Source organism: Heterodontus francisci, chromosome 23 (genome assembly GCF_036365525.1).
Source record: "Heterodontus francisci isolate sHetFra1 chromosome 23, sHetFra1.hap1, whole genome shotgun sequence".
NCBI classification, from domain to species: Eukaryota; Metazoa; Chordata; class Chondrichthyes; order Heterodontiformes; family Heterodontidae; genus Heterodontus; species Heterodontus francisci.
The window spans coordinates 16,938,853-16,964,729 of NC_090393.1; the positions used below are offsets into that span (position 1 = coordinate 16,938,853).

The 25,877-nt window shown below is 43.7% G+C and overlaps 1 protein-coding gene across 3 annotated transcripts in view; it reads right to left on the reverse strand.

The window, feature by feature from the left end:
- trpv4 (transient receptor potential cation channel, subfamily V, member 4) overlaps positions 1–25,877 on the reverse strand; it is a 124,957-nt gene that overhangs the window by 9,572 nt on the left and 89,508 nt on the right. For 2 of the 3 annotated variants that reach the window (XM_068054757.1, XM_068054755.1), the window contains 9 exons: positions 23,061–23,359; positions 22,076–22,255; positions 17,719–17,877; positions 16,611–16,703; positions 13,685–13,758; positions 9,751–9,916; positions 6,956–7,022; positions 6,117–6,451; positions 2,646–2,773 (listed from right to left, as the gene is read on the reverse strand). In XM_068054757.1, the coding sequence (XP_067910858.1) occupies positions 2,646–2,773; positions 6,117–6,451; positions 6,956–7,022; positions 9,751–9,916; positions 13,685–13,758; positions 16,611–16,703; positions 17,719–17,877; positions 22,076–22,255; positions 23,061–23,359 (1,501 nt within the window). The remainder of the gene's footprint in view (positions 1–2,645; positions 2,774–6,116; positions 6,452–6,955; positions 7,023–9,750; positions 9,917–13,684; positions 13,759–16,610; positions 16,704–17,718; positions 17,878–22,075; positions 22,256–23,060; positions 23,360–25,877) is intronic. The other variant, XM_068054756.1, reaches the window with a different exon arrangement.

Below are 25,877 nucleotides of genomic sequence, written 5' to 3' on the forward strand. Positions count from 1 at the left end.
AGATAGTAAGAATTTCTATCAATTTGAAAAAGTTAACAAAGTGAGTATTGGTCCTATAAAAAGTGAGTCTGGGGAATTAGTAAGGGAAAATAAGGAGATGGCAGATGAATTGAACAGGTATTTTGCATCGATCTTCACTACAGAGGATACAAGTAAAATCCCAGAAATAGCTGTAAATCAGGAAATGGAAGGGAGGGAGGAACTCAAGAAAATTACAATCACCAGGGAAGTGGTACTGAGCAAATTGTTGGAGCTGCGGACTGACAAGTCCCTGGCTCCTTATGGACTTTATCCTAGGGTTCTAAAAGAAGTGGCTAGTGAGATAGTTGATGCGTTGGTTTTAATTTTCCAAAATTCCCTAGATTCGGGGAAGGTTCCATTTGATTGGAAAATAGCGAATGTAACTCCTTTATTCAAAAAGGGAGGGAGACTAAAATCAGGAAACTAAAATCAGGAAACTACACGCCAGTTAGCTTAATATCTGTCTTAGGGAAAATGTTAGCTATTATTAAAGATGTTATAGCAGGGCACTTAGAAAAATTCAAGGTAATCAGGCACAGTCAACATGGTTTTGTGAAAGGGAAATCGTGTTTAACCAATTTATTGGAGTTCTTTGAAGAAGTTACATGCTGTGGATAAAGGGGAACCAATGGATGTACTGTACTTAGATTTCCAGAAGGCATTTGATAAGGTTCCACATCAAAGGTTATTCTGGAAAATAAAAGCTCATGGTGTAGGGGTAACATATTGTCATGCATAAAAGATTGGCTAGCCAACAGAAAATAGAGAGTAGGCATAAATCATTTTCTGGTTGACAAGATGTAGTGAGTGGTGTGCCACAGGGATCTGTGCTGGGGCCTCAACTTTTTACAATTTATAGAAATGACATGGATGGAGGGACGGAAGGTATGTTTGCTAGAATTGCTGATGACACAAAGATAGGTAAGAAAGTAAGTTGTGAAGAGGACATAAGGAGGCTACAAAGGGATATAGATCAGTTAAGTGAGTGGGCAAAGATCTGGCAAATGGAGCATAATGTGGAAAAATGTGAAATTGTCCATTTTGGCAGGAAGGATATAAAAGAATCTAAATGATGAGAAATTGCAGAGCTCTGAGATGCAAAGGATGTCCTAGTGCATGAATCGCATAAGGTTAATATGTAGGTTCAGCAAGTAATTAGAAAAGCTAATAGAATGTTATTGTTTATCACGAGGGGAATTGAATACAAAAGTAGGGAGGTTATGCTTCAGCTATACAGGGCATTGGTGAGACCACGTCTGGAGTACTGTGTACATTATTGGTCTCTTTATTTAAGGAAGGATGTAAATGTATTGGAAGCAGTTCAGAGAAGGTTTACTAGACTAATACCTAGAATGGACGGGTTGTCTTATGACAAAAGGTTGGACAGGCTAGACTTGTATCCACTGGGGTTTGAGAGTAAGAGGCGACTTGATTGAAATATATTAGATCCTGAGACATTTGACAGGGTGAATGTGGAACGGATGTTTCCTCTTGTGGCAGAATCTAGAATTAGGGGTCACTATTTAAAAATAGGAGTCATCCATTTAAGACAGATGAGAATTTTTTTCTCTGAGGGTCATGAGTCTTTGGAATTCTCTTCCTTAAAAGACAGTGGAAGCAAAGTCTTTGAATATTTTTCAGGCAGAGGTAGATAGATTCTTGATAAGCAAGGGGGGATGAAAGGTTATCGGGGGTAGGCGGGAATGTGGATTTGAGGTTACAATCAGATCAGCCATAATCTTATTGAATGGCGCAGCAGGCTTGAGGGGCCGAGTGGCCTACTCTTGCTCCTAACTCATATGTTTGCATGAGCTGAGTAGCTGCCTATTGTCACTATGCGAATAAACCCAAGGACACAGAAGTTACAAAGACATGCTTCCACGATAGCCAAAATAGTCTCTTTGCAAAAAGAACTGGTGAGTCATGACTGATTCACAAGTCGAAGAAAATGTTACCTTAAAAGTAATGATTTTTGGCTAGAATGTTCTACCAGTGGAACAGTATAAACAGTGCCTGAGATTAACTAACAGTCTAGGTTAATTGCACCAATTCTTTGTAGAATGCTGAAGTCAGATACATTACTCAACCGAGCTACTTAATTGATGTGAAGTTCCATTCCAGCTTGTAAATTCAGTCACATGCATATTTTCAGTCCCCATTGGTTTATATGAAATCTAAGACACTCAACTCAACTGCATGTGATCTCTTAAGTTTACATCAAAGGTAGGAAAAAGATGGGTTAACGTTTCAGGTGGAAACCCTTCATCAGTTCTGACAAAGGATCTCCACCTGAAATTTTACCCTTGTCCTACAGTTGCTGACAAACTTGCTGTATTTTCTGATATTTATTTTATTGGCAGTGTGACCTGTTTGGACATCTTGGGTCCTTTCTGGGGCGTTAAGTTGGAATGTCCATGGACGGTTGGATGTGTGTCCAGGCCTAACACTGCCATATGGTTATGTCTTTCACCAAGTTTACAGTGGCTTCCAACAGAAGATTGGCACCAGGCATTGCAATATATCAGCCATGGTGTCACTGCAACTGTCCAGTGTATTCACAACAAATTCAGCTCAAGTATAAGTGAAAAGAGAAAAAGAATACAAAAGTCTTATCTCTTTTGTACCTAAAGCACCATCTCCGGTCAGGAGTGCCATCAGAATTGATTCCCACGGTAACCATCTCTCCTGAACGAAATGCTTTCCTGAGAAACACTGGGAATGATCTCTCGATGTCCAGGATTGTTGTAGCCCACTGTCAAGATCAATAAATATTGGATATTATTTTAACAATTTTTACACATTTTACTTCAAAGTTTTATTTCCTTCTTACAGCAGGAGACTGGATCCATGTATCACACAGTTGAGTAGTCACATAGAGCTACACTGCTTCTCCACCTCCTTTACCTCTATTTCTCTCTTCACTTCTATTTCACTCACCTCCTTCACTTTACTTCTGTTTCCTCCTTTCCCTCCTCCTCAGTCTATCTTACTCCTCTTCCATTCACTCTTGCCTCTGAATCACAAGATTCGGGGTTCAAATCCCGCTCCTTGGCTTGAGCACAAAAATCCAGGCTGACACTCCAGCACAGTACTGAGCGTGTGCTGCACTGTTAGAAGTGCCAACTTCGGATGAGACGTTAAACCTGCTCCGGTGGCTGTAAAAGATCCCACGGTACTATTTTGAAGAAGAACGGGGGAATTATCCCCGCTGTCCTGACCAATATTTATCCCTCAATCAACAAAAGCAGATTGGTAATTATCACATTGCTGTTTGTGGGAGCTTGTTGTGCACAAATTGGCTGCTGTGTTTCCTACATTACAACAGCGACTGCACTTCAAAAGTACTTCATTGGCTGTGCGCGGAGAGAAGTCTGGTGCTTGTGAAAGGCTCTATAAAAATGCAAGTCTTTCTTTTCTCTCACTTTCTCTTCTCTCTCCTTCCCTTCCTCCACATCACTATCTTCCTCTCCTTTAGTTCCATTTATTGTACTTCCTCGTTCTTTAATTCTTTGCTTTTTGTTTCCCATTCTTACTCAACTCTCTTTTCTGTTTATCTCTCTAAACGTATGCTGGGGGTGGGGTGTGGCAGGTAGGTAGTGGAGTCAGGACTCAGACAGCAAATGAGCAAGAGGCAACAACATCAATGGCCGGGCCTTGGTAAAAAAAGAAAGGACTTGCAGTGTCTGGCATGACAATGAAAGATAGTGGTTATATTACTGGACTGGTTAACCCAAAAACAGGGACTAAGGATACAGAGATATGAGTTCAAATCCCACCATGGCAGCTGGGGAATTTAAATTCAATTAATTAAATAAATCTGGAATAAAAAGCTAGTATAGTAATGGTAGCCATGAAACTACTGGATTGTTGTAAAAAAAAAATCTGCTTCACCAATGTCCTTTAGGGAAGGAAATCTGCCGTCTTTACCCAGTCTGGTCTATATGTGACTCCAGACCCTCAGCAATGTGGATGACTCTTAATTGCTCTTTGAAATGGCCTTGCAAGCCACTCAGTTATCTCAACTGCTACAAAAAACAGTTTTAGGATGGGCAATAAATGCTGGCCTTGCCAGCAATGCCCACATCTCACGAATGAATTTAAAAAAAAAGGATTTCCCAAAACGTCACTGTTGTAATGCAGGAGATGGGATGCTCTTGTCTCTAGTTTGGAGCGTGATCTTCTGAGATTCTCCTGGCTGCTGTAGGAGGGCAGCGAGCAAGGGAGGTGGGGAGGCACGGGTAGAGTCTGTTGTAGGGACTACACTGGGGTAGTTGGACTCAGCAGCCCAGTCTTAGTCTTTTGGTGCTTAATCATTCCCTCCTGCTGGTTTACCCTCGCATCAGATTTACTGGCACCACCTTCGTGGACGCCTGATGCAGAACATTAGTGGGTAGACGTGTGAACAGTGGGAGAGGGGCTACGGGAGGCCACCATTCCACAACTATCCTGCAATAGCACTGAAATACAGTGGGCAGCTTGGGCCCTGATGACTACTCTTCCTGCCACCCCCAGCACAGAGACTATTGTAAGGACTATTAATGAAAAGCTCGCTGGGGAAACCAACAATCTGATGGCTGTCGGTCTCTCTCAGCTTCAAGTTCTAATCCTGTTTACTGCTACAACCACTCTTCTGCTGAGTACAGATTGCTAATTTCACACAAAAAAACTGTTGCCAAGGATCTAATGATTATCTCAAGATTTGCACCTTGGGTGTTCTCTAAAAGTGCCTCCTGCTCCCCAGCTAAACACAGATTGCCACATGTAGCTGCCAGGTTGACTGGTATTTTGGATTTTTATGACCAGTATTTGTAACTCTCTGAGCTGGAGTGTAGGAAACAGCAATCCACCTGATTCTGATCAGGACGGAAGGCACTAGGAGCAGGAAATGGGAGTCAGTCCATTAATGTCCCGCTGTATGTAAGAGCCAAGAATGCTGCCTATCTGACTGTTTCCGTTGCTCCCAATAGGAAGATCAGCTGTTTCTGCTGGTGGGCATCATTCCAGCAGGAGCTTAGATATCTTATAGATTTGATAAAATAGAAGCAGTCATCAGAGATTTCAACAGATGCTTGACACATTTCATAGACTTTGAAGAGGTAACACACATGGTAGATGGCAGAAATGCAGTGAAGGTAATGTACATGGACTTTCCAGTAGTTGAAGATTCTAGAGCAAGGGGCCATTGACACAAGACTAAATGCAAGAGATTTAGAATAGAGTAGTAGAAACTTCTTCACCCAGAGGCTAGGAATCCTGCAGTGAGTAACTCACCACCTGACTCCCCAAAGCCTGTCACCATTTACAAGGCACAAATCAGGAGTGTGTTGAAATACTCACCACTTGCCTGGATGGGTGCAGCTCTAACAACACTCCTGAAGCATGACACCATCCAGAACAAAGCAGCCCCGCTTGATTGGCACACCATCCACAAACATTCACTCCCTCCACCACCAACGCACAGTGGCAGCAGTGTGTACCATCTACAAGATGCACTGCAGTAATGCAACAAGATTACTCAGGCAGCACCTTCCAAACGTGTGCCCTCTACCATCTAGAAGGAAAGGGGAGCAGATGTGTGGGAACATCACCTGCCAGTTCCCCTCCAAGCCACACACCATCCTGACTTGGAACTATATTGCCGTTCCTTCACTGTTGCTGGGTCAAAATCCCTAACAGCACTGTGGGTGTACCTACCCGACGTGGACTGCAGCGGTTCAAGGCAGCAGCTCACCACCACTTTCTCATGGCAATTAAGGATGGGCAATAAATGCTGGCCTAGCCAGCGATGTCCACATCCCATGAAACGAATAAAAAAGCCCAGAGTTGTGAGGCTGTGGAATTCACTTCCACGCTTAGTGGTGGAGGCAGGAACTGTGTCAATATTTCAAGAACAGATTGGGTAAGTTAATGAGGGAAAAGGATGAAGGCATATGGGAACAGGTTGGGTGGTCAAACGCAATTCATTTGTGTGGAAAGTAAATGCCAACAGAGATTGGTTGGGCCGAATGGCCTGTTGACAGTTAAATGTATGATCATGAAATATGCAAATCCAGGGATTCAACTATACTTGCAACCTAATCATTTCTCATTCCTACCTGTAGCCGCCAGATTTGCTTGCTTTTCTTAGACACTTGCCCAACAGTTTCACCCATCAAAGCAATTAACATGTTCAGCAGAAGCACAAAGGTCAGGATAATATAGGAGACCAGGAGGATGACAAAGACAATAGGGTACTTGGCATTGTTGATAACATCTAGGTCACCCATGCCGATGGTGAGTCGGAAGAGCTCCAGCAGGAACTTGCTGAATGATAAGTTGTCTCTACAAATGGGATATGTTGAACTTGTGCAGTTTGGTGAATCAGATGTTATGTCGCAAGTCTGTAGTGTAATATCATCACTGGGACAAGTCATCAACAGTGAGACCAGGGCTGGAACAGAAGTTGAGATATTACACCATTAAAATTTATAACATTTGCTCTGAAACAGTAGAGATGTGCAAAATGAAACTTGTGGTTCCATAGATCTGTTTTTAAAACATCTTTTTTTTAAAGTGCTTTTTGAAGAAAAATCTGTATTTCTTCTCATCTTTTACCTCTTCTATGCTTTCTGTTGCAAAGATGCACATCAAAGCAGAAAGGCAGGACCAGTAACCTGTACCCTTACATGTGCTAATGATCTTTTGTAACCAGACCCTGGGGTAACTATCCTTACAGCTACCCACAGCCATTTCCTCCAATGCCACAATTTAGTTTGGGAACTTAACATGCGAGGAGTCAGGAGCACAAAACCATGTCCGACCACACTCCTTAAGGTGTTCCACCATTTTTACACCCTCTTCCACCCCTTACAACCCCCCACCCCCACTTTCTTTTAAAATTGTTATATCCTTGCCAATACCCACAGCAAGATGATAGTGTTTTAACATTACAAACCTGATGTGAAACCAATCATGAACAGCACGTAAACCAGAAGGAATCGGAAAAGATCTTTAACCAGGATCTAAATAAAAAAGGACACTTATCAGACAATCGAAAGAATTACAATGACACTACACAGAACATAATCTCCTGTGTGATAGTCTGTGGATGTGACTGCACTCTCTGGAGCTTGCTGCAGGTGTCAGCATTGCTTTGAAATTTTACAATGCTGAAACTAGCAAATAGACGTTTGCCTGCAGGACTGTTTTTCAAAGCCAAGATTGGAATCTCCTGTGTGAATCACTTCTGAATGTGACTTTGATAAGCCTAGTTTTCATGAGGATAAGTTGTTTCTGTGTCAGGCATACAAAGCATATTACATGCAACTCAATCTCTATCCTTCCTTTCTATAGGCTTGCAATGGCCATCATCTTCAGCTCGTTCCCATTGCCAAAGAGTTAATAATGCACCAGTGGATGCTTGATGTGTTGAAGTACATCAGACACCTGCCCTCATATCAAGGTCTTCTTCATCTCTAATGCGCCAGCTAGGGTTGCCAACTGTGGCTGGACATCTTCCTGGAGTGTCATCACATGCTCTCCTGCCTCCAATTGCCCTGCCCTACACACCGGTTAAAATTTTTTTTTAAAGGCCCCTGTGATTTTCTCTTGGCTTGATGATTTTAGATTTTTAGTTTAGATTTAGAGATACAGCACTGAAACAGGCCCTTCGGCCCACCGAGTCCGTGCCGACCATTAAACATCCATGCCAGCCAGAGCTGGCGGGCAGCCATAAAGACAGGGCTAAATTGTGGCGAGTCGAAGAGACTTAGTAGTTGGCAGGAAAAAAGACAGAGGCGCAAGGAGAGAGCCAACTGTGCAACAGCCCCGACAAACAAATTTCTCTGCAGCACCTGTGGAAGAGCCTGTCACTCCAGAATTGGCCTTTATAGCCACTCCAGGCGCTGCTTCACAAACCACTGACCACCTCCAGGCGCGTATCCATTGTCTCTCGAGATAAGGAGGCCCAAAAGAAAAAGAAGAACACTAATCCCATATTCCTACCATATCCTCACCTGTCCCTATATTCCCCTACCACCTACCTATACTAGGGGCAATTTATAATGGCCAATTTACCTATCAACCTGCAAGTCTTTTGGCTATGGGAGGAAACTGGAGCACCCGGAGAAAACCCACGCAGACACAGGGAGAACTTCCACACAGGCAGTACCCAGAATTGAACCCGGGTCGCTGGAGCTGTGAGGCTGCAGTGCTAACCACTGCGCCACTGTGCTGCCCCATGACATGTCCTGGAGATTAATCTTCAGTTCCTGGGCAATCCAGGAGGGATTTACATCACGTGGCCAGGCAGCACATGGTGACACAGGGAGCTGACTAAGTGGCAAAGCCAATGTAAATTAGGAGCACACCCATAATGTGGCTGCAGCTTCTGGGCAGCATTTCAATCCCTCACTGCCAATTAACAAAGGGCTTTGAAGGAGATATTAAAGGGTGGGCCCTGGTCTTGCACAAAAGGAGTCCCAGCCCACACTGACATCCAGCATTGTGCTTCAAAATGCCAGTTTGACTCAGGCACCATCTCCTCCCTTTTACCCTCCCCTACAAGAATTCCTTCATCGATGGAAGGACCTGCAGTTGCTTATTTGCTGCTGATGCCTGATATTTCACCTCGGTGCACTATATGGACTGAGAGCAATGTTTGAATATGTTAATGAGTTAATATGTTAATGAGTTAACCTTGCATTATGGATGAAGTCATTTCATTTAGCCTTAACACCTGGGAAAGTGTTATGTAGAACCATGGAGCCACAAAAGCATGATCAGTCCCTGAGCTTTGATTGTATATTCTGCTTATTTACTGATGGCTGTTATAGTTAGTGCTGGGTGTGCTTTTAAGTAGTCATTTTATCATAGTTTTTATAAATTGTCTCTTAATTAAATTGTTGATTCCTTTCATCAGAATAATCTGTGGTCTCATAGTCAGGCTAGCTAGGTTACCCCTACTATGTGTTTTTTCTGATCTGACCCATATGATGTGAATAAAGAATTCCCTTCCTCCCACTGACTCCCTCCACCCATCACATCAGTTTCACTATTTGAATAAAATTGATACACAAGATAGTAGTCACATCAGATATGTACCCATTGGCCTCCACTCTCTCCCCAACCTCATCACCCTCCCTTCACAGTGAGGAATAGTTAAAGAATCTTTTATACTGTGTGGCATCAGAAGGATTTTTGTCCCTTGAGAGGGTAAGGAGGGGAGCAAGAATATTTATTTCAGGTTATCAGGAATCTAAATTATGAGGAACATAGGAACAGAAGGAGGACATTCAGCCCCTCGATCCTGTTCCACCATTTAATTAGATCATGGTTGATCTGTATTTGAACTCCATTTACCTGCCTTGGTTCCATACTCCTTAATATCCTTCGCCTAACAAAATACTATCAATCTCAGTTTTGACACTTTCAATTAACGCGCAAGTCTCAACGGTGTTTTTGTGGGTGACAGAGTTACAGATTTCCAGTACCCTTTCAGAAGAAGTGGTTCCTGATATCACCCACAAATGGCCAAGCTCTAATGTTAAGGTTGTGGCCCCTTGTTCTGGACTCTTCCAAGAATATCGGTCTTGTTCTCACTGGATAAAAAAGGATGCTGCAATGTAATGCCATGGAACTTTTCAGGGATGTGACAGGATAGCAAGTTAAAAGCAATAGGCTTGTTGAGTCTACTGGTCTTTTCCTTGAAAATGTGTACCTTCCAAACTTTGGTCAGATCACTACACCCACCTTCTGTATCATGATGCTGTACGTCCCTGTTAGCTTCAGGCCTCTGGTGAAGTACAGTGTGTTTATCCAGCCTAAGACCAGAGCAAACACCATTACAGCAAGATAGGACTCCTCACCAGCCAAGTACAGTCCCGCCGACACCAACACCAGGATGGAATAAATAAAACTGCAACACAGGAGCACCACAATGGCTTGGTCAACAGAAGGATAAATGTTACTCTGTAAATAGATTTAATAATGGCCCACGCTCTCAGAACCATTCTCTTATGGATGGGTGAACTGAGAGGTGAGATGTCAGCAACTCTCCCTTTTCTATATTGTAATACGGTCTTTTTCTCACTATATATCCCAATACTGCAGGAGTGTGCTTAGACCAACATGCAACCCCTAAGCCCTGAATTTTGACCCTGAAAGCCAGTTCTGTTTGTACTTATTTGTTGGCTTGTCTTACTTGAATTTTGTGGGGTTAGTGATATGAAAAAGGGTTGATTATAGCACTGTTGCCTCATTGCTGGACGGATGCTAAATCAGTTAGTGTCAAGCTGTTGATCTGTTAGTATCATCAACAACAACAACTTATATTTATATAGCACCTTTAATGTAATAAAAAGTCCCACGGCACTTTACAGGAGCATTATAAAACCAAATATGACAATGAGCCACAAAATGAGCTGTTAGGTTAAATGACCAAAAGCTTGCTCAAAGAGGTAGGTTTTAAGGAGCGTCTTAAAAGAGGAATGTGAGGCGGAGAGGTGTAGGGAGGGAATTCCAGAGCTTGGGGCCTAGGTAACTGCAAGCATGGCCACCAATGGCACAGCGATTAAAATCAGGGATGCCCAAGAGGCCAGAATTAGAGGAGTGTAGATATCTTGAAGTGTTGTGGGGCTGGAGGAGATTACAGATATAGGGAGGGACGAGGCCATGGAGGGATTTGAAAACAAGAATTAGAATTTTAAAATCAAGACGTTGCTCGACTGGGAGCCAATGTAGGTCAGTGAGCACAAGGGAATAGGGGAATGGGACTTGCTGCAGAGTTTTGGATGACCTCAAGTTTGTGGAGAGTAGAATGTGGGAGACCAGTCAGGAGTGCATTGGTATAGTCAAGTCTAGAGGTAATGAAGGCATGAATGATGGTTTCATCTGCAGATAGCTGAGACGGGGGCAAAGCCGGGCAATGTTACAGGGGTAGAAATAGGCGGTCTTAGTGATGACACGAATATAAGGTCGGAAGCTCATCTCGTGGTCAAATGTAACAACAAGGTTGCAAACAGACTGGTTTAATCTCAGATTGTTGCCAGGGAGAGGGGTGGAGTCGGTAGCTGGGAGTTTGGAGTGGGGACTGAAAATAATGCCTTCAGTCTTCCCAGTATTTAATTGGAGCTTAAGATATATGCAAATTAACAGGAACATGAGCATCTCCCAAGGCTCCATAATGTACACAAATATTGCCCAAAATAACCAAAGCTTGGGCACTCCTGCAATATTATATCCCTCCCAATTCTGTATCATAATAGTTTATCTCTGTATATTAACCCCTAGTGGCCTAGGTTGCCTGCCTCCGCCCCATTATATTTTGTTGGATCCAGAGCGAGCAGAGGCAGCAAGCAACTCAGGTTCTCACTGAACAGTGGTACCTCCCGGGTCATTATCTGGAGACCAGGACCATTGGGATGAGAGATAAATACATGCCTTTGCCATTTTCATTCTTCAAACACTGGAAGTTGGGGCCACCTGTTTGACTCTGGTATCCAGAGGCCAGCAGAGGGAGCCCTAAGGCAAAAATTGAATAGGGATCTGTACAAGCTCCCTCACAAGTATAAATATGACCAGACCCATCAGTAAAAGGAAATATTTTAGGTAATTTTTTTGAGGCAGCTCATGACCATCTCTTTCTCTTGAAAAAGCAGCACCCCACCTCACCACCACCCTCCACCCTCACCCACCACCTCCTGAGGCCTGAAGAAGCAAGTGTGCCCTCAGACTCATGCAACTCCCTGGTGGAGACCACTTAGCCCATTTGCCAGTTCAATGACCCTGCAGTCAGAAATACAGCCAGGGTCAGCAGAGCATATCAAGGTGATGCAAGTCCAAAGATGTCCTCCAATCAAGGTGCACGTGAAAAGCCTAGGTCTGTATCTCTTCCCGTACTGGGTTACAGGCCTTCGAGCTATACTAAAGGCATTAAAATAAACATGATTGATTTGTCTGTATATTTCCACATTTGTAAACCTCCTATACTGTAGCACCCAATGCCATTCCAAAGTATCCCAATCCATACCTCCTGATTCTCCCAACCTCTTGTCCTCCCAGTACCTAAGAACATAAGATCCTAAAAAAATAGAAACAGGCGAGGCCACATGGACCCTCGAGCCTGTTCTGCCACTCAGTAAGATTTCTGCTGAACTCCCACCTCAACTTCACTTTCCTGCCCTATCCTCATATCCCGCAATTCCCTTTGTGCCCAAAATTTGATTTCAGTCTTGAATAGACTCAATGTCTGAGCATCCACAGTCCTCTGCAGTAGAGAATTCCAAAAATTCACAACCCTCTAAATGAAGAAGTTTCTCCTCATCTCAGCCCTAAATTGCCTTCATTAACCTGAGACTATGACTCCTGGTTCTAGACTGTCCAGCATGGAGAAATAGGCTTTCAGCACCTATCCTCTCAAGCCCTCTGGACTCTCATTCTTCTAAACTCCAGAAAATAAAGGCCCATTCGACTCAATCTCTCCTCATTGGACAGCCCTCTCATTCCAGGGATCATGCTGGTGAACCTTCGTTGCCTCCCCACCCCCCCCCCCCCCCTCCAAGGCAAATATATTCTTTCTTAGATAAAGAGACCATAACTGTACTTCAGGTTATTCGTTTTTGGGATGTCAGCATCTTTTTCAAGGCCAGCATTTGTTGCCCATCCCTAATTTCCCCTGAGCAGGTGCAGGTGAGCCACCTTCTTGAACTGCTGCCGCAGTCCATGTGGTGTAAATACATCCACAGTGCTGTTCTGTTAGGGAGGGAGTTCCAAGATTTTGGTCTCACCAAAGCTCTTTATAATTGTACCAAGACTTCTTTACTCTTACAACCAAACCCCTCTTGTATTATAGGGTACCTTGACTTAACTCGCCAAGTTTAACCATTAGTGAACAGTTGTCCAGAACATTGTATTCCTAATGGTTCTATATTAAGGAACTGAATTAAATCCTGGCTCGGGTATAAAATTAAAACGCGACCCGAGCCCGACCTGATAACAGCCAACCCAAACCCGACCCAGGCCCAAGTCCTTTTTTATTAAATGCCCAACCCGACCCGAAAATAACAAACATATTATTGGATCAGATAAAAATTGTAGATTAAAACGAAACAATACAAAACAGCCCGACCCGACCCAAGCCCGAATGCTGGACACAGAATACAGACCCGACCCGACCTGAACCCGAAACGTAGTCGGGTTTGGTCGGGTAGCCAGGTTTAAACTAAATTATGTGTAACCAAGGAGATAGTTTTGAACAACGTGCAGAGCCTTCCTGCCTCTATGCAGGTTCAACCATTCATAAACTTGCCCTCTGTAGTGAAGAAGTCAGTTTACTGTGATCCATTCAAGGGTGTAGTTTCTTGTGGGCAGATTTGAAATGTCTTAACTTTCAGTTGGTATTTCCGATAGCTTGACTGAGGAGGAATTAATATGGAGGGGCGGTTCCACTGTAAATATTACATAATTCCTTCCGAAAGTGGCTTTTATTTACAATGCAAATAAATAGAAGTCTGTCTGTATTAGAGAAAAGCATAAAATCCTGTGCATAGGTCACAGCTTTATGGGACATCATCATCATTGTAGACAGTGAATTATATTTGGGTGCAATTAGCAGGCTTTTTAGCAAAGTGACCACTTTATAATCTGATTTTTTTGGTAACATTTAAGGAAACAATGAAGGCCTTACTAAAGCAGCTGGAAAGATCCATCAATGAACATGGAATTCACTCCCGGACATTTCTTCAGGAACAAATCCTTCACCTTTGGAATGGAAAAAAGATTCTATTTGTTTTTTTCATACTGGCAGCATATCTGACAAGTCTTTCCTTTCTCTTCATTGTTGTCAGGTCTCCCTATACCAACCATGAACTCTCTTCAGGGAGCTGGGTGGAGTGCCTCCTCCTAAGCCTCTGGCAATGCTGCTCCAATACTGAATGAAAGGTGGGCATGAGCAGTGCTGGGGGTAGGGAAGGGGATACACCTTCTGATTTTCGCTCTTCCCCCCCCCCACCCACCTCCGCTTAGCAGCCTATGTCTAGGTGGTACCTCACCATAGCGCAGTGGTTAGCACCACAGCCTCACAGCTCCAGGGGCCCAATTTCGATTCTGGGTACTGCCTGTGCGGAGTTTGCAAGTTCTCCCTGTGACCGCGTGGGTTTTCGCCGGGTGCTCCGGTTTCCTCCCACAGCCAAAGACTTGCAGGCTGATAGGTAAATTGGCCATTGTAAATTGCCCCTAGTGTAGGTAGGTGATATGGGATTACTGCAGGGTTAGTATAAATGGGTGGTTGATGGTCGGCACATACTCGGTGGGCCGAAGGGCCTGTTTCAGTGCTGTATCTCTAAAAAAAAATAGCGGCACAGCTGCCGTCAGACTCGGCCTGTTCAAATTGGACCAATAGAGGTGGCACTGAATTGCCTCAGTATCACAGCTCCCACCTGAGGGGTGCTTCTTTTGGAGGGCATCACTAATACAATAATTTAACGTGTGATCCTCTTCAACAGAAAGATGCTTAAAATAAAACAACTAATAAAAGAATTGTAACATATAAAGGCTGATTTCAACAGACAAAAAGAGAAACTTTTAAAACTAAATCACAATATTGTGTGTGTCTATGAGACACTCTTCCCTACGGTGCCCACTCGTCGTGGAATACTCCAAGTGTACCGGTCAACACCGCATACTCCCTCCAGGGCCACCCAGGTATGGGCTAGACCATGGAAGAGAGGCAGGCACCCAGAGCAACCACCACCCCTCCCCCACTCCCTGTCCCCAGGTTGCGATAACCCTGGACCTTTGAATCAGACTGGGATCTTGAAGGATCAATGACACAAAAAACCCAACATCCTACTGCATCGTGACTGATCCTATAAACTGGTTCACCACACTGTTCTTTTAAAATCCATGTTTAGAGCTCCTCTGATGGGCCAGTGATCCCAGGTCTGCGGTGGTTTTGCTGGTATTAACTGTGGTGTTAGAGGCACTGCAATAGTTTGCAGGAATTACCAGCCTGGATATCATCTCCCAACAACTCCTGTCGGAAGCTGCGTGTGGTTATTGGGTAAGATCGGACTTGGTCAGTAAGCTACTACAGTTTCACTGTCGAGCTCGCACATGAAGAGTGGTCACGTGGACAAGATCATTAGAAGGTGGGCAGGATCTGTGACACCGTGTCCCAGCAACAATCAGCAAAGTACAAGAAGGGAGGAAACTGGAGGAACTAAGTCGTAATCCACCCCTTCCTCTTTTAAGCTTTGAACATCTTAATTGCCCTGTTGCACCAATAGGTTTCACATCACTGGTTCTGTACTTCAGCAAAACAAATAATTTAACAAATTTATTTTAAAACAAACAAAATATTCTTCAACAAATATTGAGAAATGTCCTGTGACTCCTTCTATTTTGCCATCTTTACTTCATAGTATTCACCCTTACATGTTTAGAATAAAGTCATTGATGAAGATGTTATAGAAAAGTTGTGGTATATTTATAAATGTATATTTTCTAAGCTGTAAAAGAATTTCAGTTCTGTGCATTGACAGGAAATGGCTCTGTTTTTGCTGCAGAGAAATTCCAAAGTTAACAGGGAACTTTGAAAACTCAGTTGTCCAAGAAGGGAGGTCCCAGGTTGACTCCTGGGTCTTGGCTATGTTAGATCATCTCAGCTATAATTTCAAGCCATTGGGCTCAGATCTCTTGGATTAGGGAGAGGCAAAATCAGTCCTTGATTCCTTCTCTTAAAAACCCCAGCTGGAAAGTGCATGTAAGTGGATGTTGAGCTCAGCCTGTGGATCCATGCCCCAGTGTTTGCCCATTCTTGAGAGAAGGGGACAAGACTGAGGAACAGGAATGGTGTGGTGACACACGTGTGTTGGGTGTTTCAGCCGCTGCAAAGGGTCAACTTTTTCTCCTTCTTTCTCCCAATCTCACCAGGATCAAAGGGATATCAGGACAAGGAAAGGGTGAGTGGAGACCAGGTTATTTCTTGATCAAGCATGATGAGAAACCAGCCTTGTCTTGCATGGCTCTCAGGGATTGGTTACGGAGCCACAGTATTAGGGGCCTAGACATGGCCTAGAGATCTAAAACAGAAAATAGTGTAACTATCCTCACAACCTGAACAATAATTAGATTTTTTTTGTGGATGCTAATAGGATAAGATTCTCTCTTCGTTATTTTTCTCATCTTTTCTCTACTCTCCCTTTATCACACACTATCGAAAGTTGAGAGAACGTACAGCTTCCTCCCAAGTCTTTGTCAATGCCGCCCTGATATCAGCCACTTTCAGGCATTATGGGATAACCCCTCGGGATAATTCACCTTCCAATTTTCCCTACCTGCCTACTGGGGAAGTGTTGGTTTTCACTCAGCACTCCCTACAGTAGAGGGATGAGTAACCACATTCGTGTTCCCTCTGCTCTGCAGATCACTGCATTGGCACTCTACCCTACCCTAAACTGTGAACAATCACATTTGTTAAAGCCTTCCTCTCAAACCATAACAACAACATTGTTTGGAAGAGCAAAGTCTCCAGTTCACAGTCCTTGCCAATTGAGTTTAGCTCATCTCTTTAATAATACTGAATTTTGTGCTAATTATTTTTCTCTGCTTACGTTTGAGAAGAAAAAGAAGATGGCTGTGACGACAGTGATAATTTCTCCAGCCATTCGCAGGTAGTCCACTGTTGTTTCATATGGGTAAGGAGGCTGGAAAAGATTTGAAAGAGTGAATCATTGATGAAGCCGCAGTGAGTAATCGAGCAGGGCTTGGGCCTGAAACAGGAGGCTGAGAGGTAGTTAAAGGATAAGGAGAGAACTGGGTGCTATCTTCTTTCCCTTCATTTAATCTCCTTTATCTGGTGTCTCCATTCTGCCCACCAACCACAGCCAATAGTAGGGCCAAGCATCCTTAGCCAGTAGTGTGAAACCAGATGCTGAGGATGGGCCCAATCTTCCCAGGATTGATCTCCCTCTGATTTCCTCTCTGCCTGCCTGTGGAAACCCCCTTGTGGAGTGGCATATCTGACACTGCAGCATTGCTGCTGTAATGTAAAAGAAAATGAGGTGGCAAGTACTGCTGTTAGTGCTGGAGTCACTCACACTAAGTTTTAACATCTATTTATCAAAGCTGAAACAATATCTGTCCCCATATTACTTTTAAGTATGCACATCCCTTTAAGTTTAAGCTGCTGTCCAGATTTTGCACATCCCTCCATCAGATTTGCTATCTGCATTAGGGTAGAAACCACACAGGCAGCTATGAATCATTGTTCAGATAAGGTGACTGCAGGGCATTGCAGGCAGTCAGTTCACTGTGCTGTTAGCTCACTTTGTACCAACATAGAATCAGCTCTCCAATAACATGGAACAGTAAGATCATAAGTTCAATTTGTCACTCTGTTCATTTCCTGATCTGGGCAGGGGCAGATAGCTAAATGTTCAGACACTACATTCCAGATCCAAGATTAAAAGACCCACAGGGAAAAATGAAACATTTTGAAAGGAGACAGTGAACAGACCAATGTTCCCTCTAAGGCTGCGCAGCAACCCAAAAGTTGCCGCATAGGCACCGCACAAATCAGCCCGTACATACAGCTGTGCAAAAAAATTTAAAGGGCCTGCGCACGTAAATGAATCAGCCGTGCATTCCAAAATACAAATTAGAGGGCATGTTTGAACAGACGGGTCAATAATTGTTGGACAAGCTTCAGGTCACACTTACTTTGCCTTCTGATGGCCTGTAATATGCAATGAGGGTAAATATGACCATGGCCGTGAGATAGGAGATAACACTGAGGTAGAAGGACACAGCCGCAAACTTCTTCCACTTATCGCGAAATAATTCATTGATGGGTTCCACAGCTAACATTTCATAACGATTCTAGAAAACAAATTCAAGACAACAACAATTTGCATTTATATAGCATCTTTAACATAGTAACACTTCCAAAGGCACTTCACAGGAGCATTATCAAACAAAACATGACACTGAGCCACATAAGGTGATATTAGGATGAGGAGGCAGGTTTTAAGGAGCATCTTAAAGGAGGATAGAGAGGCGGAGAGGTTTAGGGAAGAATTCTGGGGCTTACTGGAGTCTTCACCAACAAGCTCTGCTTGTGAAGAGAGGAAAGCATTCTTCTCAAAATGATGTCAAATGGTAGTGAACTGAGAATATATTTTGATGCGATTTCTTGAAGATTGTAGCCCTTTATATTGAGAGAGCTTATTCAGATGACTATTTCATTAAACAATGCTTTCTGGATAAAATAAAAACAAGAAATGCTGGAAATACTCAGCAATATCTGTGGAGAGAGAAGCAGAGTTAATGTTTCAGGTCAGTGACCCTTCATCAGATTCTGGATGTGTCCCCAGATGCTGATTAAACCTCAGTCCCGATTGGGGTGGTAAATGTTCTGCTCACATGCTGTCAGTATGGAGCCTTGTCTTTGCATTGCATGTTTGACCATGATTTTCTACCATTCATTTTAAAATGGTGCAATTCAGAAATATTCCCACTGTGTGCTCCCAGCGAGCAGCCTCACCAGCCTGGAGCACACGTCGGGAAACCGGGTGGCATGGCTACACAGAAACTCATGGGTCCTTTATGCTCGATTGCCAATTATTTGCCCAAGTGGGTGAAGCTCTGCAGCAGAATCACACAAGTGGAATATTTACCCAGCGGAGTAAAAGGAGCATCATTAGCAAGAGACAGGCACTAAATTGAGATGTGACATTCCACATTATGTGGAATATAAACACACAGGTAGATTCCTAGTTGTGATTTTTACAGAATTGTCATTCAAACTGGGAATTTTCAGAACCAGTTTTGCTAAAGCTCCTTTCTGCTGGTCATTAATTCTTCCCCCTTACTGTTGAGAATTCTACTTGCAGGTATGCTGGGTCTATTGCTGGGAGGGTCTAGAACATGGGGTCACAATCTCAGTATAAAGGGTGGGACATTTAGGACTGAGATGAGGAGAAATTTCTTCACCCAAAGAGTTGTAAATCTTTGGCATTTTCTACCCGAGAGAGTTGTGGATGTTCAGTCGTTGAGTATATTCAAGATAGAGGCCAATAGATTTTTGGGCCTGAAGGGAATTAAGGGATATGGGTATAATGCAGGAAGGTGGAAAGAAGGTAGAAGATCAGCCATGATCTTATTGAATGGCAGAGCAGGCTCAAAGGGCCAAATGGCCGACTCCAGCTCCTGTATGGGCTAAACATTGGTTCAGAGGAGGTATTAGAAAGACTGGCTGCACTTAAAGTTGATAAGTCACCAGAACTGGATGAGATGCATCCAAGAATACTGAGGAAAGTAAGGGTGAAAATTGCAGAGGCACTTGTCATAATTTTCCAATCCTCCTTAGATACAGGGGTGGCGCCCGAGAACTGGAAAACTGCAAATGTTGCACCCTTGTTCAAAAAAGGGTGTAAGGATAAACCCTGTCAGCTTAACCTTGGTGATGGGAAAGCTTTTAGAAAGATAATCCAGGACAAAATTAATAGTCACTTGAACAAGTGTGGATTAATTAAGGAAAGCCAGCATGAATTTGTTAAAGGCAAATCGTGTTTAACTAACTTGACTGAGTTATTTGATGAGTAACAGAGAGGGCTGATGAGGGTCATGTGGTTGATGTGGTGAACATCAACTTCTAAAAGGCATTTGATAAAGTGCCACATCACAGCCTTGTCAGCAAAGTTGAAGCCCATGGAATGAAAGGGTTGCAGGAACAAACAGACCTGGGGTATATGTCGACAAATTATTGAAGGTGGCAGGGCAGGTTGAGGAAGTGGTTGAAAAGACACAGGGGATCCTGGGCTTTATAAATAGAGGCATAGAGTACAATAGCAAGGAAGTTATGATGAATCTTTATAAAACACTGGATCAGCCTCAATTGAAGTATTGTGTCCAATTCGGGGCACTGCACTTTAGGAAGGATGCAAAGGCTTTAGAGAAGGTGCAGTAAAGATTTATGAGAATGCTTCCAGACATGAGTGACTTCAGTTGTGTGGATAGATTGGAGAAGCTGCAGTTGTTCTCCTTAGAGCAGAGAAGGTTGAGAGGAGATTTGATAGAGGGGTTCAAAATCATGAGGGGTCTGGACAGAGTCGATAGAGAGAAACTGTTTCCATTGGTGGAAGGGTCTAGAACAAGAGAACATAAATTTAAGGTGAATGGCAAAAGAATCAATAGCGCCATAAAGATAAACCTCTTTACACAGCGCGTGGTTAGGATCTGGAATGCACTGCCTGAGAGTCTGGTGGAGGCAGATTCAATTGTGTCTTTTAAATGGATTGGATAAGCACCTAAAGAGAAAAAAATTGCAGGGCTACAGAGAAAGGGTGGGGGAGTGGGACTAGCTGAGTTGCTCTTGCAGAGAGCTGACACAGTCACAACGGGCCAAATGGCCTCCTTCTGTGTTGTAACCATTCTATAATTCTATGATTTCTTTTGTTGACACCTTGCTGTGACAATGTAGCCCATGAGAATGCACTGCTATGGGGTAAAAGGACAGCTTCACAATTTCCTTTTGTGGTGGAGTTTTTGACCTCATCAAGCTTAGGGATGTTGAAGCCACAGAACACAACTGCTGGAAAAGTAAGGCAAGACCAGCAACTGCCCCACCAATAGCAGGACTTGCACAAAGGTTAACAAATGTATTCACACCATGAGACCAAAAGCTGTATTCTGGAGCATATGTGAGGCAGGAAAGCAGCAGTATCAAAAATACTGCCTCACAACCAATGTTTGTTTCCTTGGAGAACAGAATATTTTTCCACTTTTTGGGTTTAGTGTTACCATCAAACAGTCCCAGTTGAGTATGGCCCATTTAAAGAAAGAAAGACTTGCATTTGTATCGTGCTTTTCACAACCTCGGGGCATCCCAAGACATTTTACAGCCAATGAATACTTTTGAAATGTAGCCACTGTTATAATGTAGGAAACCCGGCAGCCAATTTTTGCACAGCAAGATCCCACAAACAGCATTATGATAATAGTCAAATAATCTGTTTTCAGATGTTGACTGAGGGAAAATTATGTCCAGGAAATGGGGGAGAACTCCCTGCTCTTCTTCCAAATAGTGTAATGGGATCTCTTATGCGCACACGAGAAGGCGTCAGTTTAACATGTTATCCAAAAGACGGCACCTCCGACAGTGCAGATGCAGAGCAAAGTTCTACTCTGAACCAATAATATGGATTAACCCTAAAACGTACGAGAGTCTACTTACTGCATCAGTAATATATTTTGGACTGTCAAATGCGGTAATTATGGGCTGTTTAATGTTGCAAGGAAATAGAAGTCCCATCAAGCTCTACAATTACCATTTTTTGCGTCAAAACCTCCCTGCCTGTAATTACTGGGCTCTTGCGAAGGGTTCATAAGCTCAGTCAGTGAGAAGCTCAGCAGTACTGAGCAGGAATGTTCCAGGTTTAATTCGAATGCTGAATTAGGTTTTTTCTGCCAATGTGACAATAGAACAACAATTGACTCCTGGTTAAGCAATGTGAAAAGTGGCCATTAATCCCACTCTCAATTGCAATGCAGTGATTTCCTTAGCAACGAGATCAATAACCAGGGGGCACAGATTTAAAATAATTGGTAGTAGATGGGAGTTGAGAGGTTTTTTTCTCCGAGAGGGTGGTGAGGATTTGGAACTCTCTGCCTGAAAGTATGGTGGAGGCAGAAACCCTCATCGCATTTAAAAAAAATTTGGACATGCATTTGAAGTACAGGGCTTCGGACCAAGAGCTAGAAAGTGGAATTGGGCTGGATAGCTGTTTTTCGGCTGGTACAGACATGATGTGCCAAATGCCCTCCTTCTGTGCCATACATTTTTATGACTATGATTACTGGTGAAGATTTATGTGTGGGAGTGTTGGGTGAGAAGATGGCATTGTTTGGTGTGAAGTCTCCACAGTGGAATAGCACACTGACATTCATTTGTGAAGGCTCACACTTGAACAATGGCCACCTTTCGGGAGGTTTTGGAAGATTATGAGGACACATGGAAACGTACCCCAATGAGAAGCCAATGCCTCCAGGAGACAGGGGAGGAAACTGGCTCAATTACCTCTATCTTTCCATTGTAGACCAGGATTTCCAGCAGGGACACCTCCTCTCCACATGTGTCAATCGCTGAGAGGTCATAAAGTGAGGAGTACACTGGTCCATATGCCCAGTCTCGAAATTTGCGGGAAAGGTGACGAGCACTTTCATCCTTTATCTCCCTCCTGATAATGTGCTGAAAAACCTGTCAGAAATAGGAGGCCAGGTCATTAAATACTGTAGATTTAACAACAATTAGATGTAAAAGTCCAAAAGATGTGGGAAAGTTTGTGTTGTAGTGTAAACTTACTGTGATGTTCCCCCTAAGACTTGCATTTCCATAGCACCTTTCACAACGTGAATGAAGGACTGTTGAAGTGTAGTCACTGTTCTGATGTAGGAACTACAGCAGCCAATTTGGGCACTGCAAGCTCCCACAAACAGCAATGTGATAATGATATTAGTTGAGGGGGAAACATTAGACTTTACGCCAGGAAAAACTTCCATGCTCTTTGAATAGTGCCTCCAGCTCTTTTACATCCATCTGAGAGGGCATATGGGGCCTTGCTTTAATATCTCGCCTGAAAGACCACATTGGAATGGGCCATGAACCCCCAACCTTCAGAGTCAGAGGTGAGATTGCGACCACTGAGCCCCGATTGATACAGGCACAGACACAACTCAAGCTTTGAAGTGATGTGCCTGAACAAACTTGTGCTCCCCCAACCAAATAAAAAGGGAATCGGGCCACAACTTAGCTGTACCTGCCTACACATTATACCCCAAAGGTCCCCCCTGAACAGACAGTGTGCAAACCCAATGCCCCACCTGCACTTTTATTTACATCATGCAGATAGATTGCGTCCTTTCTATAGTCTGTTACACAACTGTCATCCCAGCACAAACTATTCTCTTCTCCCCACTTGGCCTCAAAAAGATACTTGGGGAAATGTCACTCACATGCCAAGCAACCTTAAACAACCGCCTTAAGGAAGAATCTATTCATTTACCCCAATCTTGCCAAGCTTCGCTGCCATTTTGAGGGGCGACAGCCCATCATTATTTAAAATGGCCTCCAGGCTGCAGTCTGGGTACGTCTTGGCACATTTGATGAGGAACAAGTCATACATTTTAGTCAAAAACTTGGTATTTTCCCTGGTGTTATCAGCAATGGCAACCAAAGCATGGAGCACGGTGTTTCCCCTTGAATCCTGCCTCCGTAGGTCTGCGATTTTATCTGGGTTCTCAGTGAGGTAGTTCACAATGTCAGGCTGGTTTGTGCAGGCAGCCAGAGAGAGAGGTAATTCACCTGAGGAGATAAAAGACAAGGACAATTAATGGATTTCGAGAAACACAGAGAAAGTCAATTCAATTTTGGAGGGTGGGGCTTGATGAGCCTTTGCGGGGTTGTAATGTTTTTGGGGTGAGGGTCTGATGATTTCTTAGGGGAGGGTCTGATGAGTTTTTGGGAGGAATCTGTTGCTTTTTGGGGGGGTGGGTCTGACTTTTTTGGGAGGGAGGTGTTCTGATGACTTCAGCACCAGTGAATCAAAGACTTTTCCATCTTGGCCACTTCCAAGCCAGGTAAAGCAGAGGTTAGGTATCAAAGAAAAGTTCAATTTATTCTTGTCAACTAGATGTCCAATTCCCACAGCATCCATTTTCATAGCTTCTGTTGAGGAAGATCAGACAATCAGGTGGGTCCAGCTGGAAAGTGGAATGTGAGCAGTCGTCAGGAGTTGAAAACCATTGGGTTGTCATTCTGTTGGTTACCCGCCCTCCAGCACTGATCCTATCCAGTGCTTGTAGCATCAGTAGGAGGGCTGTATGTTTACATGTGGTAGGTGCAAGGGTCACTATGGGTGCATCTCAGACCCATGCAGCTGGAATCTCCCACCCACTGCATTGGAGTTTGTCCCTCCTGACCATGTCCTCCTTTCCCACCCCCACCCCATGTAAAGTACAGGGCCACTTCTTTGGCAGTACAGGCCATTTCCTCCTGGACCCTACTAGCAGGGCCTACATGTACAAATGTGAAGTGAGAAACTCTCAGCGTAAATTCTCCCCGCCACACACTCCCCCCTGGTGACAACTGCTGCCTAGTAAAGGCAGATCAGAAACTCCCAGAAACAATAGAGACCTGGCACAACCAATGAGAGACCAGAGAAACCCTGAGGAATTTCAGACCCAAGTTGTCCAGTCAAATAGTCTCTGTCTGGGTCCATATATGAGGAATGATCACTTGGCTGAGGTATGGGAGGACAGCCTACAGTCAACATGGGTGTAAACTTAAAGAACTGTGCTAATTGACTGAAAAAGGGGTTACTATTATCTAAAATTCACAAAGTGGGATCCATGAATTAATTCCATGCAGCCCCGCCCACCCCAACCCAAGAGAGTGAAGACAATTGAAGTGCCTTCATGATTAGAGATTAGAATGGAGAAAAATTTAGAGATTAAAAAAAACGAATCAAAAGCATTTCAGCTGAGCTTTATTTAGAGATACAGCACTGAAACAGGCCCTTCAGCCCACCGAGTCTGTGCCAACCAACAACCATCCATTTATACTAACCCAACAGTAATCCCATATTCCCTACCACCTACCTACACTAGGGGCAATTTACAATGGCCAATTTACTTATCACCTGCAAGTCTTTGGCTGTGGGAGGAAACCGGAGCACCCGGCGAAAACCCATGCGGTCACAGGGAGAACTTGCAAACTCCGCGCAGGCGATACCCAGAATCGAACCCGGGTCCCTGGAGCTGTGAGGCTGCGGTGCTAACCACTGCGCCACTGTGCCGCCCAATAAACTTCAATAAACACATCATTATTCAGGAATACTTCTAATCCACTCATGGGATTCCAGTCAATGTCCCACTCCCTCCATCTCTCCCTTATACAAGCACAATCGAGATCCAAGAGCAATAACGGGATAGAGCTCCAGAGAAATGTTTATGATTTGGGAATATGTAACGAAAATAATCACATTGGTCCCAGTAATGTTAGCAGAGGTTCCTCCTCTCTCTAACTTGAAGAAATCCTCCCTAATTTTCCAAATACCAAAAATCATTTATTTATTTTTGTTCCTGTATTTCTGTTTGGTTGTTCAAGCTGCCTCCATCGCCTAGAATATGGTTGAAAAGGTGAATTGGAGGTAGCCTGTTGCATGCTCCTAACAAATTTACAGCCTCACCATCAGGGTTCCCACCAGACCAGGAGCAGGGTGGGACTTATAGCTGTCAGTCTGACCCCACTGAGACACCACCCCATTTTACTGGGGTGGGTGGATTATATATTCAGAGCTAATAGCACTCACAAGTTGCAGTCTGACTCAGCTGCTTCATTTGCTGTGGATGCTTCAAAGGTTCAGCCATCGTCTGGGGAAAATAAAGCAGCCTCCCAACAATTGTCACAAAACATCTTTGATGGGCAGAGGCTGAAGGTAGAAAATGAGCATGACCAAAAAGAGCTGCTTAAAGCTTTTCATCTTTCACAACGCATGGCTTCCACCCTGAAGACTGTAAAAGCCTCTGCAATATAGTGGCCTTGAATTTTCACATAAAGGGTTGACTATTTAGGACTGAGATGAGGAGAAATTTCTTCACTCAGAGGGTTGTGAATCTTTGGAATTCTCTACCCCAGAGAGCTGTGGATGCTCAGTTGTTGAGTATATTCAAGACAGAGACTGATAGGTTTTTGGGTATTAGGGAATATGGGGATAGTGTGGGAAGATGGAGTTGAGGTAGAAGATGAGCCATGATCTTACTGAATGGCGGAGCAGGCTTGAAGGATCAAATGGCCTACTCCAGCTCCTATTTCTTCTGTT